This window comes from Pterocles gutturalis, unplaced genomic scaffold (assembly GCF_000699245.1).
Source record: "Pterocles gutturalis isolate BGI_N339 unplaced genomic scaffold, ASM69924v1 scaffold5614, whole genome shotgun sequence".
NCBI lineage: Eukaryota > Metazoa > Chordata > Aves > Pterocliformes > Pteroclidae > Pterocles > Pterocles gutturalis.
In genome coordinates, this window is record NW_010130438.1 from 27,939 (window position 1) to 42,231 (window position 14,293).

The window sequence follows — 14,293 nt, forward strand, 5'->3', positions numbered from 1 at the left end:
TTGTTTGACAGTTGTGTGTGTCAGCGGGGCTTGAAAGCAAGACCTAGACTACCAGTCACACCTTCCCAGAGTCTGTATCTGAGAGCTAATCCCACAATTTCCCACCACAGCACTCATCTCCCTTGTGGCACATTAAAACGTAGAGTACACCTCAACCACCAAGTGCTTTTTTAAACTCCCTGATAAATTCATTTCCAGCAGTGTTGGTTTTCTTTTTTTTTTTAGTGAAAAAACTCCAACAGATAATGTTAGGATGTAACACCAAACAGAAACCTACCACCAGTTCACTGTGTTCAACCAAAACTGCTTGTTGACCGAGTCTGATTCTTCACATTCTTAGGAAGTTTTATTAAAAGGAAATTCCAAGAAACATTTTTTTTTTCCTCAATTCCTCTGACAAGATTAACTATATTCAGCTTCAGCAACAGGCGATTAAAACAACAAAAAAAATCCCCATTAAACTACAAGCCACTTGGAGTGTTCTTCTTTTCCCAATGTGTTAATCAGACACTTCAGCTTTTCGGTGACCCTGAGGAGGGGAGAACATTCCTTTCAGCCTCGCTGCTGTGTTTTCCTGATTACACTAGCAGGCCCTTTGCCCAGCAGCAATCCAGGCAGAGCTGGCTGGTTTGGTGCAATCTGGAAGGCTGTTGTAAAAACAGACGAAACAAAAAGCACAAGCCCAGCCCAGCGGCCGTATAAAACTCCCTTCCCGCTCCAGCCCCAGCAGAAGTGCACTGGCCTCAGCAATCAGCATGACCAGCCAGTCTCAGGGAATCCAGCAGCTTCTGCAGGCAGAAAAACGTGCCAAGGACAAACTGGAGGAAGCAAAAAAAAGTGAGTAGCTGGCCTGGTTTTACTGTAGTTTTCTACTGTAAACTCTTCAGAATTACAGCGGCTCACAGAAAAACAACGTGATTTCGTCTGTACACATCACAGCTGGGCTGCTCCTCATCTCTCTCACTTGCATTAGTGCTGTGCTTTGACCAGGCATTTAACCAAACCTGAACCTTCAGAGTTTGCTTAAAATTCTGCGTGCACATGTGTGCTTGCGTGTGTGTGCGTGCACGTGCCCTATGACATTAAACAAGGTTTTCTTTGATACATTCATCCTGTCAGCTAGATTTATTCTTGCTTTATCTCAATGTCGATAATGTCATTACAGCTTTCCTTAGGTATTTCAACTAGAAGCCTGCATCTCTCTGGCTGCCAGCTCTAGAGGACCAGACTTCAAACTTTCTATTTCACTTTATGGGTCTTGTATACGTTTTCAGTGTTCCACTTTACTTATCTAGTAACTTACCTTCTAATCTCAGCTAGGCTTAAAAAAAACTTATATGAAAACAAAGAGAGACTTCAGCACAATGATAGTAATGAAATTCCCACGACAAGCACAAGAACTGTCAGTACAGTGATAGGTCTTTCATTTAAGTCTTATTACAGGGTTCAAGCAATCAGCAAGTGATTAAATGTTCAATTTAAAATAAACATCTTGTTTGCTGAATGCCTAAATGCCCAGGGCAAAGCGTGTGTAGCTCTCCAATAATAATACATTCATATACTTTTATTCTAGTCAAATATAAGCAAAAAAGTAATAATAGCAAGTATAAAAATGACAGTGTCTGCTTGAATAATTTCAATCCAAGAAATAATTGTCCTGGCAGTCTTTCCATTATTTATTTCCTTCATTGTCTGCATTCATATCCCAATGATTTAATGGAAAATATGGTGACCTTATTCTTCTGAATGTAAGTATCACGAGCCACTGACCTGCATTAGCAGTGAACCATTAATACCATTAATACATTCATGGAGTTATCTTGATTTAGAAACCAGCAGCAGGAAACAACATTGTCCTGCAGGACTCAACTAAAACACATGAAGAAGATGTCACGTGCTGCAAAAGCGCGAAGGAATGTTTTGTTTTCCGTGGACAAATAGAAGCTAAACAAAAAAAGTGTGTAGTTACTATTTCTACACAGAAATCAGCATTGCTGAGTGTTCATTATTAGTGTGATATGTTAACCTGTACAGCAGCACACAGAAAATATGTAGGAGGGCAATAGCCCTTCCCTGAGTTCCCTTGCAGAAGCAACAGGGAGGGGGGAAAAAAAAAAAAAAACAAAAAAAAAACCACAGGGCTTCTTACAGATTAAAGTATCTTCCAGAAACCTCTGAGTCAGAAACTTGACTTAACCCACTGCCTATACCTTCCAGTGTACTAGTTTTGAGGTACAAGATAATTAGCAGCTACAGAAAAACATCTATTAAGAATTTTGCTATCAGTAAAAATATTTAGAGCAAAAACATTTCATCAGTATTACTTCCTTTTCTGCTACTTTTAAAGGCAAAGGTTTTTTTCTTTATAAAAATTCCGAAGGAAAATAAAAATTTCTCATACATAAAAATCTTGAGGTTGGGGTTCAGGTTTTTCTAAGGACTGTTCCAAGCTGGATTTTGTGCTAAACCCAGCATTATAGCTAATCTAACAGAATAATTATACCTAGAAAATCATTATTATATTCAACATTACAATAGGTTTGCAGAGAAGCTACAAAAAAAAAAAAAACTAAAAGTTTCCATGTTGTCTTTAATTTCAATATTTTTCAGCAATGTCACTACACCACCACCTTAGATACCTAGCTATACCAGAACTTAAATACTGTGGGACAAGGACAAAAGGGATTCTTTTCTTGCCAAATCCAGTGATGCCAAGTCAGAATAACTGTCTCTTGCCCAGAGTGATTCTGCAGTTAGATCACCATAAAGTGGATTGCAGAGTTTGTATCTGAGCATAAAAAACTAAGATAAAAGGAAATACACAAAACACAACCAATATATCCAGTGCAATCAGTTAACTCGTGCACCCACAACTCTGAGGAACAAGGCGAGGATGTGCTGCTTCACCCCAGGAAACAACAGCCCAGATCCACCTGGTACCGGTTCAGATCAGCACCTTCTGCTAGGGCCCAGCACACTGCAGATCTCAAGGACGTGTGACTAGCAAAACTACCCTCATGCAAACCCTTCAGTGTTTATAGCTGATACTCACACAACCAGAGCAAGATGTAGCGTCAACACACATAATATTGTGTGTAAACAGATAATGGGCCTAGTTTTGCTGACATATGTGCAGCTGTTTGTCATGCCAAATCCATTTTGGATAACTGAAAAACTAGCAAATAAATAAAATTACATTTGGAGACATGAAGCAAAGCAAAAATATAGTGCTAAAGCTCCTCTGTACATGCTTTTTCATACTTCTTGCTCAATACCCTTTATCTTGTCTTAACATCTTTCCTGTATCATTGGCTGCTGTCATTTACACCTGACAAACTATTAATAGTTTGTTAGTAAATGCACACATGCAAGGCTGAAACTATTAAATAGATTAAACATAAAGCAAAAGAGTCTGCAATCCTTCGGCCTTCTGCACACAGCACTGCTTTATCTATCATTTTTGCTTTAAGCATAATTTGGATCCCAGCAATAACTGAGCATTGTCAGAGCCAAGACATCAAATCCTGAAAATCCTTTTGGATAAAATAAAAGAAACAAATGTGTCATGAACACTGGGTTTAGCAAAACTTGTTTTCCTATAGATATTTGGTATCTTGGCTTGAATGTCTAGCGACTAATAAAATGAAACCTCAGATGAAAAATTTCAGGAAACCAGATTAAAAACAAATGTTAATCAAAATAAGCTATTTTAAACAGAATTATATCCATGGTGCTCTCTTGGATAATACCCAGGACATATCTACTGAAAAAGCTATACATACTGATCAGCTTCTTCTACTATACTTTATTAAAAGTGCAAAAGTCTTATCAAAATGAGCACCCATAAATCCCATTTTGCAGACAATTTGACACTCTTGAAGACAACTGACATGCTCTTATTTTAAAAAAATTATTAATTTTTGGCAACTTCTTCATATGACATGATTTCTATGCAGAAATTCAGCTAGAAGCCTACGTGATATGTTTGGAACAGAAAGACAGTTTTAGCATGGCAGCTTTTGGAGAGTAAAAGAACAGTATTTGAGCAAAATAGAATGCAACATTTTTGTTTTCTAATGTCTTTTTCCTACAAGATCTAAGAAAAACCAACAATCTAAAAGACCTCACCAGTTCTTTTGGATCTAACCAGAGCTAGGTATTTCATTAACACCATAGAAATACCTAGGATGAAGCATACAGCTTTTCTGCATGCTAATAATGCCTTCCCTAGGTAGGTAAGAAAACCTAATACAAAGCTGAGTTGTTACAGAAAGTGGGTTAAGATTTGGCCAATTTAACATGATGCCTACAAATTTATAGGCTGTCAGCTACCATAACCATGGACAACAGTGGGCAAGGATGGGAAGGAGGGACGAAGGGGCAGCAGCAAACTTGGCCGCCACAGCACGCCCTTTGGGGCAAAGGTCTCTTCAAACTTGGAGCTTTCTGTCCCTCATCCTAGAGGAAACTTTATAGGGTCAGGTTGGTTTGCTCATCCTCCTGTGCTTCTTGCCCTCTTTTTGTGTGATTTTGGCTGAATTTCAATGCTCTGCCACCCTTCCTGGTTGTAAGGCGTGATTTCAGCTTGGCTGTGCTCTGCAGAGAATCCCACCCAGGAGATCGGTAAGACTTTGAAAAGGCAATCCCATATTGCCCAGCTAAGGTAGCAGACAAGTGGTTAAGAACAGCCTGATTAATTAATTTTGGTTTGTCTCTAGTGAAACAGCAGGTTAAGCTCTAGTTTCTGCTTAACTTAATCAGGTGCAGCATATGCACTATCGCATATGTTGGCAGTTGCCGATTCTGTCCACAACGTTGTCAAACGAGCAGTAATTTACTCACAGCTTTTCCACTTAATTAAATAGGAAGCAGCAGGTTCCTGCTGTGCCAATCCTAAAGGCATCATGGAAAAATGAAATAGCTGCCACCCTACCATGACACCCTATATTCCAGTGCACTGTCAAGAGCTGACATGTATGTATATATGTACTTTTTGGTTCACTAGCTACATTGTTAGAGGCAAATGAACTGTTTTACACTTACTCTCTTTGCATTTTGTGCCTTTTAAATGGATTTATTTATCTATCCGGTGGCCAAATATGCAACATATTTACTACAGATGGCCCCCCAGATGGAATTTGAAATTAAAATCCCACTGATTTTGAAATAATTTAATTTGCTATAGCAATCCAGTTCCTCAGCTGGTGAAACTGGCAGAGCTTCACTGTAGTCACTCCCCCTGACTTCTAGCTCCAGAGAATCACCCCCCAGCTCTGCTCCTACAGGAAAACTCTTTATAAAAGGCTGATCAGCTCCAAATTTGGAAAGGATAATAAGGGAAACTTCAAAATACAGACCTAAACCCAGTTACAAATTCTGTTGTCCAGACTGACATCAGGCTTTTGCATAAATGTGTCAGTTCATGCATACTGGTCCCAAGATTTCATAGAGTGAGGGACGGAAGCTGAGGGAGTCAGCCCTTATCAAACAAATACAAACCCTAGAAAAGTACATGCTAGGTTTTAAACTGCCTCTCGGCCCCTTTATATATAAGTACAGTGCTTTGGTGGCAGAAAAGCTCTGAGAAACAGAATTAACCACACAAGAGAGCAATCCACTGATGAGCTGAGAGTCAGTGAAGTTCTCCAGTTCCTCAGCAGGAGGGTCCCATTCCTCAGATCCTGCAATAAGCACACCCACAAAAATCAAACAGTCCAGGAATCAAGATTTTAAGAGGAAATTCATGTTTCAGGCATCTCTCTGCTTCTACTTACCAATCTGCAGATGAAGACTTCAGAAGGAGCTGTCAACTGGGCAAAAAATTTACCACTGAATCAGGTGTTTTACCAGACTCTTGCTGAATCTCAGATGTATCAAAACCAAGAGTCTTCCTCCCAAGATTCAGCTTCCTTCTTGTGCCATGCTCAGTGGAAGCCGATTGCTCTGTGCCACACTTGATACGGCTTCAGGAGCCCAGCACTGGTGGAGCCAATCCAGTGTAGCAGCCTGGAGAAAACAAATTGGAAATACTAATGCTCATCTTTCTAGCTTAGTTGGAGAATGTTTCTTAGTATTTCAGAAAAGGTACTGTTTTTAGCTTTCGTGCTTGAATTCAAAGATTTTAAAAAAAAAATCTTCAAAAAGTATTCATAGTGCTCTGTGGCTTTAAGTAGGTTGTTACAATAAGTAAATAAATAAATGGATGTTCCATGTATCAGATCAAGATGCCTTTTTCAGTTGCCCAAACTCCACACTCTAATTCTTGCGATATCACAATTTAAGCAACTAAGCAACAGATTTTTCAGCCATCAGAGACTTTTCTCCAATTAAGAAAGGGAGTAAGCTTATCCCCTCCCATTCCTAAAGTTCTAGCTGTACAGCAGAAAGAGACCCCAGAAAATCACCATCAGCTCAGGAGTCTCAAACATATTAAGTTTCAATGCAAGAGGTTTACAGCCCCATCAGTTAGAAAGTGACTGCTACACAAAGAAGTGAAGCATAATCCTGTGGAGATCCATACAACTTTACTGACTTTATACAAAACAGGCAGAGAGGCATCACCGTGGGGTGGTTATGACATGTTCGGCACTTGCTTCATGTAAGCACTTAAGCATCACTTTCCCATCAAACCTTCTACTCCTATCCTTTATGTAACATCCCTGCTAGACCCAGGAACTACCTTACACCCAGTCCTGCAATGACTTAGAATCATAGAGGTTGGAAAAGACCTCAAGGATCATCAAGTCCAACCGTCAACCCAACACCACCCAACCCACTAACCCATGTCCCGAAGCACCACATCGACACATTTCCTGAACCCCTCCAGGGATGGTGACTCCACCACTGCCCTGGGAAGCCTGTTCCAATGCCTCATCACTCTTTACTTACTTGGGCTTGATTTGACAAACCCTTAGCATTTTACCTCAGACCAAGTAACTACTCACAGTGAACAAAATTCAGCATGTAAATAAGCCTCTTCAGAAGGAAGGCTCTAGTTTCCACTACAGACTAAAATGCCACTTTACAGATCACTCGCCTGTTTAAAAAGAACAGAAAAAAAAATACTTTTTGATAACTTTCATATTTTCAACACGTTGTTAGAGAATACCATTGACCTCCTTTTTCTCTTAATCAGTCACCTCTGCATTTAACAAATGTTAGGGGAAAGAGGTGGGGGAGAAGAGGACAATGCCTGAAGGTTGCAGCTCAGCCTGGTAGTGGTTAAGACATATCTTTCAGTACTTTGAAAATCTGCCAGCTCTAAGCAGAATCCTGTTGGTGTGGGATGAAGGGATGCTGGCAACCAATCAATACAGCAAGTCTGACAGAATAACATCTTCTCCCATCAGTGACAACTAAAATCTGCTATCTGGCTGCTACTATTGCTGATGAAGGAAAGACAGATACTTATTTAAGCACCAAGCTGTGATTTTAAAAAATCATTTGTGTTATGAGAAAATGTGTAGTTGCAAAAAGAATTCTGTTGTTATCAAACCAACAAGCTTTTCATTTTGATATGTGCTTTTGCACAGGCAGTTGTACCCACAGAAGATGGGTACTTGCACATGTGGCTTTCAATCAGAAAGTGTCCTACCTAAATCACTTTGGCTCTTTGACCATTCTTGTGCAAATAAAGCTACTGTTGACTTTGCTTGAAGCTTTGTCCATTTTACTGTGCTATGTAAAATACCTCTGATTTAGAGAAATTAATCTTTTGGGATACAGTGACAAGTGTGAAGTAAATCCCAGTTTCTTCCCCTGTTAGGAAAGGGAAAGAGGCTGAAGCAGGCAAAAGAAGAAGCCATAGCTGAGATAGACCACTACCGCTTACAGAGGGAGAAGGAATTTAGGAATAAGCAAACAAAGGTAAGTAAGAAACCTGCATATTCTTTTGTAGTGTCAATGTGCCCAATGGTAAAACAAATAGCTTCGAATGGCATTAAATGGAGACTTCCACAAACCAACTTGATCATAGTGATCGAACACACCTATCACACAGGTATCACCCATGATGCTTCATTTTGACTCCTTCACTGGCTTTGAATGCATTTGTAGAAGGTATTGTGGACTTTCACCACTCAGCCTGCCCAGATTCTGTATTTGGTTCATGCTTGCCCTTTGAAGACTTATCTGTCTTAAGAAAAAATACCTTTGGGTCCTCTGTCTCGCCCCACTCCAGGGGTCAGTCGAGAGAGGTTTTTTGTGATTCCCCGAAAAGGAGCACCGGCTAGGTGGAGTCAGACAGGGACTCAAGGAACAATGCAACACGATTTTATTTACCTCAGCACCTGCAAAAACATCACGAATCAACTTCTCCAAGGCAAGCACCAAATAAGACAGTAAAAAAGAGTTGAAAAGTAAGAAAGGGGGGCAGAAAGACAGAGTTAAAGAGACAGAGACACACACAGAGACCCAGAGACCATCACCAATCCCTCGTTCCAGCACGCGTCTTCTCTTCAGGCAGAAGTCTTTGTTTCAGGCAGAAACTCCGTGCGTGGGGTGGTGATGGGTCTACTGGGTAGTGATGGGTCAGTGGGGGGTACAGTTTGGGCTCACCTGTCATACAGTTCGGTCCGGTCCAGTCCTGAAAGCATCCAGGTCACCTTCGGGGTTGACCTTTGGGGGGCGCAACAGCCCTGCATCCAGGTCAGCTTCGTGGGGAGGGGCAGCTGGTTCCCCACCACTCCAGCTCTCAGCACCCATGTCCCACCTGACAGATGTGCCCCTCACTCAAGACATTAACCACTCGATAATGTCCTAGACACGATGGCGTCTCTCCTTTAGGGATGTTTTGTCTGAGTGCTCTGCCCAGGCACTCCTGGTGGAGTCTCTTCCTTAGAAAGTGTTCTGCTCATTGTTTGAGACATAAACATGGATCACCTAGGAGGGGATGGGTAGGGGTCCGATCCCTGACATCCTCTTGCTTTAACTCCAGACAGACGTCGTTGCTGTCTAGAAACTGGAGGTTTCATTAAGGTGGATGTTTTAGTAAAAGCAAAGATTTAAGTATTTCTTTCTATTTCCATTCCACTGCAGTGGACTTAATATTGACTGCATACAACACTACATCTTTGATGATCTGAGATCACCCAAACTGTGGAGTTTTTCACTACATTTTCATAGTAAAAATGCTCTGGCTGACATTTTCATATCTGAATTGTAATTCATTTTATAAATTTATGCCATTGCAGTTTTCTCTAGTATCTTCATGAAGGTTCAACAAATCGTTCTCTTTTCACTTGGTGACCTCCCTTTGAAGTTTTTGTTTTTCCCCCGGCTTGTTTTGTGCAAAGGCAAGGAAACTACACATGTAAAAGCAGCCACAAAAAAAGCCAAAGAGGTCAAATAAAAACTGCTTTACCAACCTGTAATTTCAGTCACACTTCACATAAAACATTTTCCAGCAAAGATCACAAGCCTAGGAACAGATAAACACACAGAGTCTCTAACACACACTGCCGGCCCCCAGACACACAGTCACACAGCCAGGCCAGGTGGAGCTGTCTCATATGTACAATTTCAGATGTTTACCGACACTAAAATAAAGTAAAAAACACTTCTAAAATTTGTTCACCTTTTCAGTCAAGCCAGCCTTTTGTTTTAGGTCTGAAACAGCAGAAGAGAAAAGATGTTGCTGTGGTGTGAACTCAATTTTTTTCATCACAAAATTAAAGCTGCAGGGAGAGACCACTGTTTGTCAGCTGAACATTTCACACAAGCAGGACACAGCACATATTGCTCCTCAAATGACAGCATGTAGTACAAGATCATTGCAGTCCTCCTTCACATTCTCTGACCCCATTATGTCGAACATTTATCTAGCCAGACAAATGTCATCATTATTAACCTGTGCCTGGAAGGCAGTCAGGAGTTCCAGCTACGCCAGTGCAGAGGGAAGTCTGATGCCTGGTTTAGTTTACTGGGTCAGATATTCGGACACAAGTATTTTTAATTATTTGTCACAGTCTCATTTAATGCTATTCCTACTACTACTTTGTGTTGCTGTATCCAAACTGGGGTAAATTTTCTCGTACTATGAGGTCTTCCACATCAATCCAGAATGAACAGCAGCAGCAACACAAAATAACGATTAATTCGATGTTAGAGTGATAATAGGCAAGACTTTTTTTTTTTTCAAAACATACAACAGTTTAAGCCCAGATCTCAAACCAATTTTACTAGTGCTCATGGTGTTTTTACTCAGGGTCTGAGATCACCAGACTTTGGAGATGTGAAGCCTAGTTCCAAATTTTATGGCTTCCAAGTCAACGTAACATTTTAGTAACTTTGGAATGACACTAGCATAAAACCAGTATGGGCAAAATAAAGGACAGACCTTCAAGGTCAGCAGAATCTACTCTCTCATGTTACCGTATTGGCATGAACTGAGAGAGCAGGTCCCCAGTCTACAGAGGCTCTTCTTAAAATTGTAACACTTTTCTTGAGGTTTTTAAAAAATATTTAGTAGCTGGATAACATGCAACCATCTGGGATCTCTAGAAAGTTATTTTCCCCAGTGGAAAAAATCAGCTGCATAAATCTGGTCTAAGCTGTACAATCTTTCCCACATGAGACCATTACAACTTGTCTAAAAGCCAAAATAAAATGCCAGCTAAAAATAGTTACTATAGAAAACTATAATATTTTCCCAGTATTTAATATTATGTCTATGTCCTGTGTTTCTTCCAAATTGGAAAGTGTTTTACGTCTGGATTACAGACAAACTTCTTACTACATTGCCAGGTACAGATAGAATTGCAAAGGTGATTTGTGCAAAAGACCTTAACTCAGCTGCTTTTCCTTCTTTTAAAGACTAAGTTGGGGTGAAATCAAATGGAAAATAAAGCCAATGACTCCTCCCTTGTTTTGGGTCGTCCTCTAGGTATCCCACTAACATCACAGGCTAGCTTCAGCTGCTAGTCTGCCCTAGAGAACCATGGTAGGAACAAGAACAACATGTTATTTTCTCCTTTCTTACTCTGTCAGTATGCAGAAATGTCTTCTGCTCTCCCCCGTGGCGGAATTCTTTAGCTGGAAACCAATTTTTCTCTACCGGTATCTGAAGGACTTTTCCATAAGGGAAGAATTCAAAGGATGTTGGGGCAATGGGGGAGAAGGGAGCAAAGTCACAGATCTGGAACTTGTGCATTTGTTTATAACATAACCATGCTAAAATGTTCAGCGAGTCTAGAGTCAATGAAATTCTAAGTGAACGTCCTGATATTAACTGTGCCAGAAGCTGTCTGGTATTTCGCCAGATACGAAAATGTAACTGTAAAAGCCCCTGTCTCAGGCCTGTTGAGGGTTATACATCACTAACTGCTGTAGGCGTTTCACATACTCTGAAACCGTAATTCTGCATTGTCAAGAAGGCTTTCCCATGTTTTGCTCCTTGGCTGTGCTCACACTCATTCTCAGTGAGGCCAAACGAAGCACACCAGTGACAGAACTTGTTGGCCAGTCATTACAATAGAAAACAAATTAAAATGAGCGATATAAAAGATAAAACATGTACGATGTTGTTCCCACAGTGAGCTGGGCAACTTTAATGACATGGGGAGATTCCTGTTGCTAATAAGCACATGGAAGAGTTCCCTTTAATCCTGTTTTGGTGCATATGGCTCAACCTAGATCCTACCCTTTACTGTCAGGAAGCACAGGGGGTGTTATGTTTATGCGGGATGATGTAGAAAAGTACAATAAACGCAGTTATATATAACCCTTTGTTTTGCTCAGAGGACTCCTGCTTTTCAGGTAATGGGCTCCCAAGGTAACCTCTCTGCTAAAATAGAAGAGCAAACAACAGAGGCCATCCGAAACCTCACTAGCAGCTACCACAAGAACATGGAGAGCATGATGAAAAAGCTTTTGAGCGCAATATGTGACATCAACCCCGAAGTTCACCCAAACTTCAGACATGCAGTTTGAGATTCACTGATGTGCAAGGGAAGGATGTTAGTAAAAAGTAACCTTCTTTCGTGATAAGCATAAATATTTCCTCATTTATTGTTTCTGTATGTGTGAGAAAAAAAAGAACACTAAAGCCAAAAGTACACGGTTCCACATAGGCTTTTGATGCAACAAGAATTATGCAGGGTTTCAGAAGCACTTGTTGGAATATTGTTTCCTGTTGGTAGCTAAGCCCCTGTCATTTAGATGGGGGCAAGTCAACAACAGCAGAATAAATTACTATTTGACACCAGCTGCTTTTCAGTCTGTTCCTTTTCTCTTATAAAAATGTTCTGTACTAGGATGCGGTGGTGCATAAATCTGTTTATCCCGATTTTGAGTGTATTTTAAGTCATGTGAAATGGAATATCACAAAAACTTCCAAGCATTTCTGTTTTCTTTGTGACACACGGAGTGGTTAGGTTACAGAACACATGGGAACTCTACAGCTTTCCGTCAAAAAGCACAGCTCAAAACATTTTCATTTTTTGTACACTAATTTAAAGCAAAATATAGGTTACTTGTACAGAATGATGTTCAAAAGCTGTACTCAAATATCGTCCTGTTGTTTACCTACACCACAAGCTTTATATCACTTTCTTATGTCTGAAAAAAAAAATGAGAAGAGGAGTAATCATTATTTACAAAATTACTTCGGTTCAAGGCACAGACTAGCACATCCATCATTAGGTATACAGTTACATGGAAAGCACAGGAACCCATGGGCTCAAACTCTACCCCAGTTGCCTTAATCCACAGGTCATTGACAGAAATCACATCAGTTAGAGCTCACCTCTGTTACCCTAAGTGACCTTGAGTAATACTTCCCTCTGCAATGGCACAAATTTCCCTTGGAATAAATTCGACTGAAGTGAGGGGGGCCGATGGGAGGCACTGCTGAAGTGGGGATCTGGCACACACCTACATCATGAACCCCCTCAATGCCTTGTCTCCACTACAAAATCACCCTGAGTTAGAAAAGAAGCTTGAGAAATTGCAATGAGTAGCAACCAATAGCCATCGTTTTCAGTCCACGTAGACACAGACAAATCATTTCAATTTCACAGCAGCTAGTCATAGGCAATCTCCTGCTCCAGTGAGGTTTACACAGCCGACATGCTGTCGCGTGGAAAAGGACCATAAAGCTGTAGTCAACTTCATGTCAGCAAACATGACTCCTCAAGGCTGTGCCTAATGCTCCATAATCCCCAAGCCCTGATTGTTACAGCCTCCTCTGCTTGATTACGTTCTCTGGGGATATACCAAGTAGTGAGAGAGAGACTAGAAATCCTCCTGACATCAGCTGAAAGGCTCCTTTCTTTAGGAGTGCTTTGAATCAAGCAGTGAGAGGCTTTGATTTACTGGGCAGATGAAGGAGCTCCAGTCGCAGCCTATGGGCAGGGGCCGAGGCAGGCAGCCTCCTGCACGGCACCGGGCGGTCGGGATTGCCTGGTTGCTGATGTGGATGTGCCTCCAGTTTGGGTCACAGCTGCAGTCCCAAGTGTAGTCCTCAGCTGTGAAGCATATCTTTTGTGTGAGGTGGAACAGCCACCCAAGCGGACACTAATTCACTGCAGCATTCAGGACTGCTCGGCTTTCCCTTCTGGGCTACCTCAGCACCCTTTCCATCGGTTATCACTTCTAAACATACAGAAATGTTACAGGTTCAGCTGCAGACCTAAAGCAATGGGGTTTCCATTGCCAGCTGTATGTGACAGCAATACACACCCGTACAGTGCAAGCAGGATTGCCACAGCGTGGTGTGCAGCAAGCTAGAGAAGCAGCTTCTCAGGAGGCCAGCAACCCAGACTGCATCAAATAAAACTTTGTCTTCCTGCATCGCCCTGCTTCTTTTTATGATATTTCCACTTTCTTTTCTATGATGGGGTCACAGCATTGGTGGATAAGGAAGAGCAACTGACATTGTCTACCCAGACTTGTGCAAAGCATTTAATGCTATCCTGCATGACATCCTTCTCTCTAAATTGGAGAGACATGGATTTGACAGCTGGACCACTCGATGTATAAGGAATTGGATGGATGGTCGCTCTCAAGGAGCAGTTGTATTCAAGGCCAGGTAGGATGTGGATTTGAGCAACCTGATCTAGTGGAGGGTGTCCCTGCCCGTGGCAGGGGGGTTGGAACTGGATGACCTTTAAAGTCCCTTCCAACCCAAACCACTCTATGATTCTTGCCCAAGTCTGTCCTCTGTCACGAACTGCTTCTCTTGCAACGCTTCTTTCTTTGAAGGCTATTCTCTATCCTTCTGGTCCTAACAGCCACAAGCATAACTCTTATTTAAAGCTTCTTTAAAATACATTATCCCATAAATACACCCTCTTTG

At 41.2% G+C, this 14,293-nt stretch overlaps 1 protein-coding gene across 1 annotated transcript; it reads left to right on the plus strand.

Moving 5' to 3' along the window:
• The first annotated feature begins 755 nt into the window (after nt 1-755).
• ATP6V1G3 (ATPase, H+ transporting, lysosomal 13kDa, V1 subunit G3) lies at nt 756-11,928 on the plus strand. The gene is made up of 3 exons (XM_010080214.1): nt 756-837; nt 7,766-7,866; nt 11,755-11,928. Exons 1-3 carry the CDS (start codon nt 756-758, stop codon nt 11,926-11,928), a joined length of 357 nt encoding a protein of 118 aa, XP_010078516.1.
• The last annotated feature ends 2,365 nt before the right edge of the window (nt 11,929-14,293 follow it).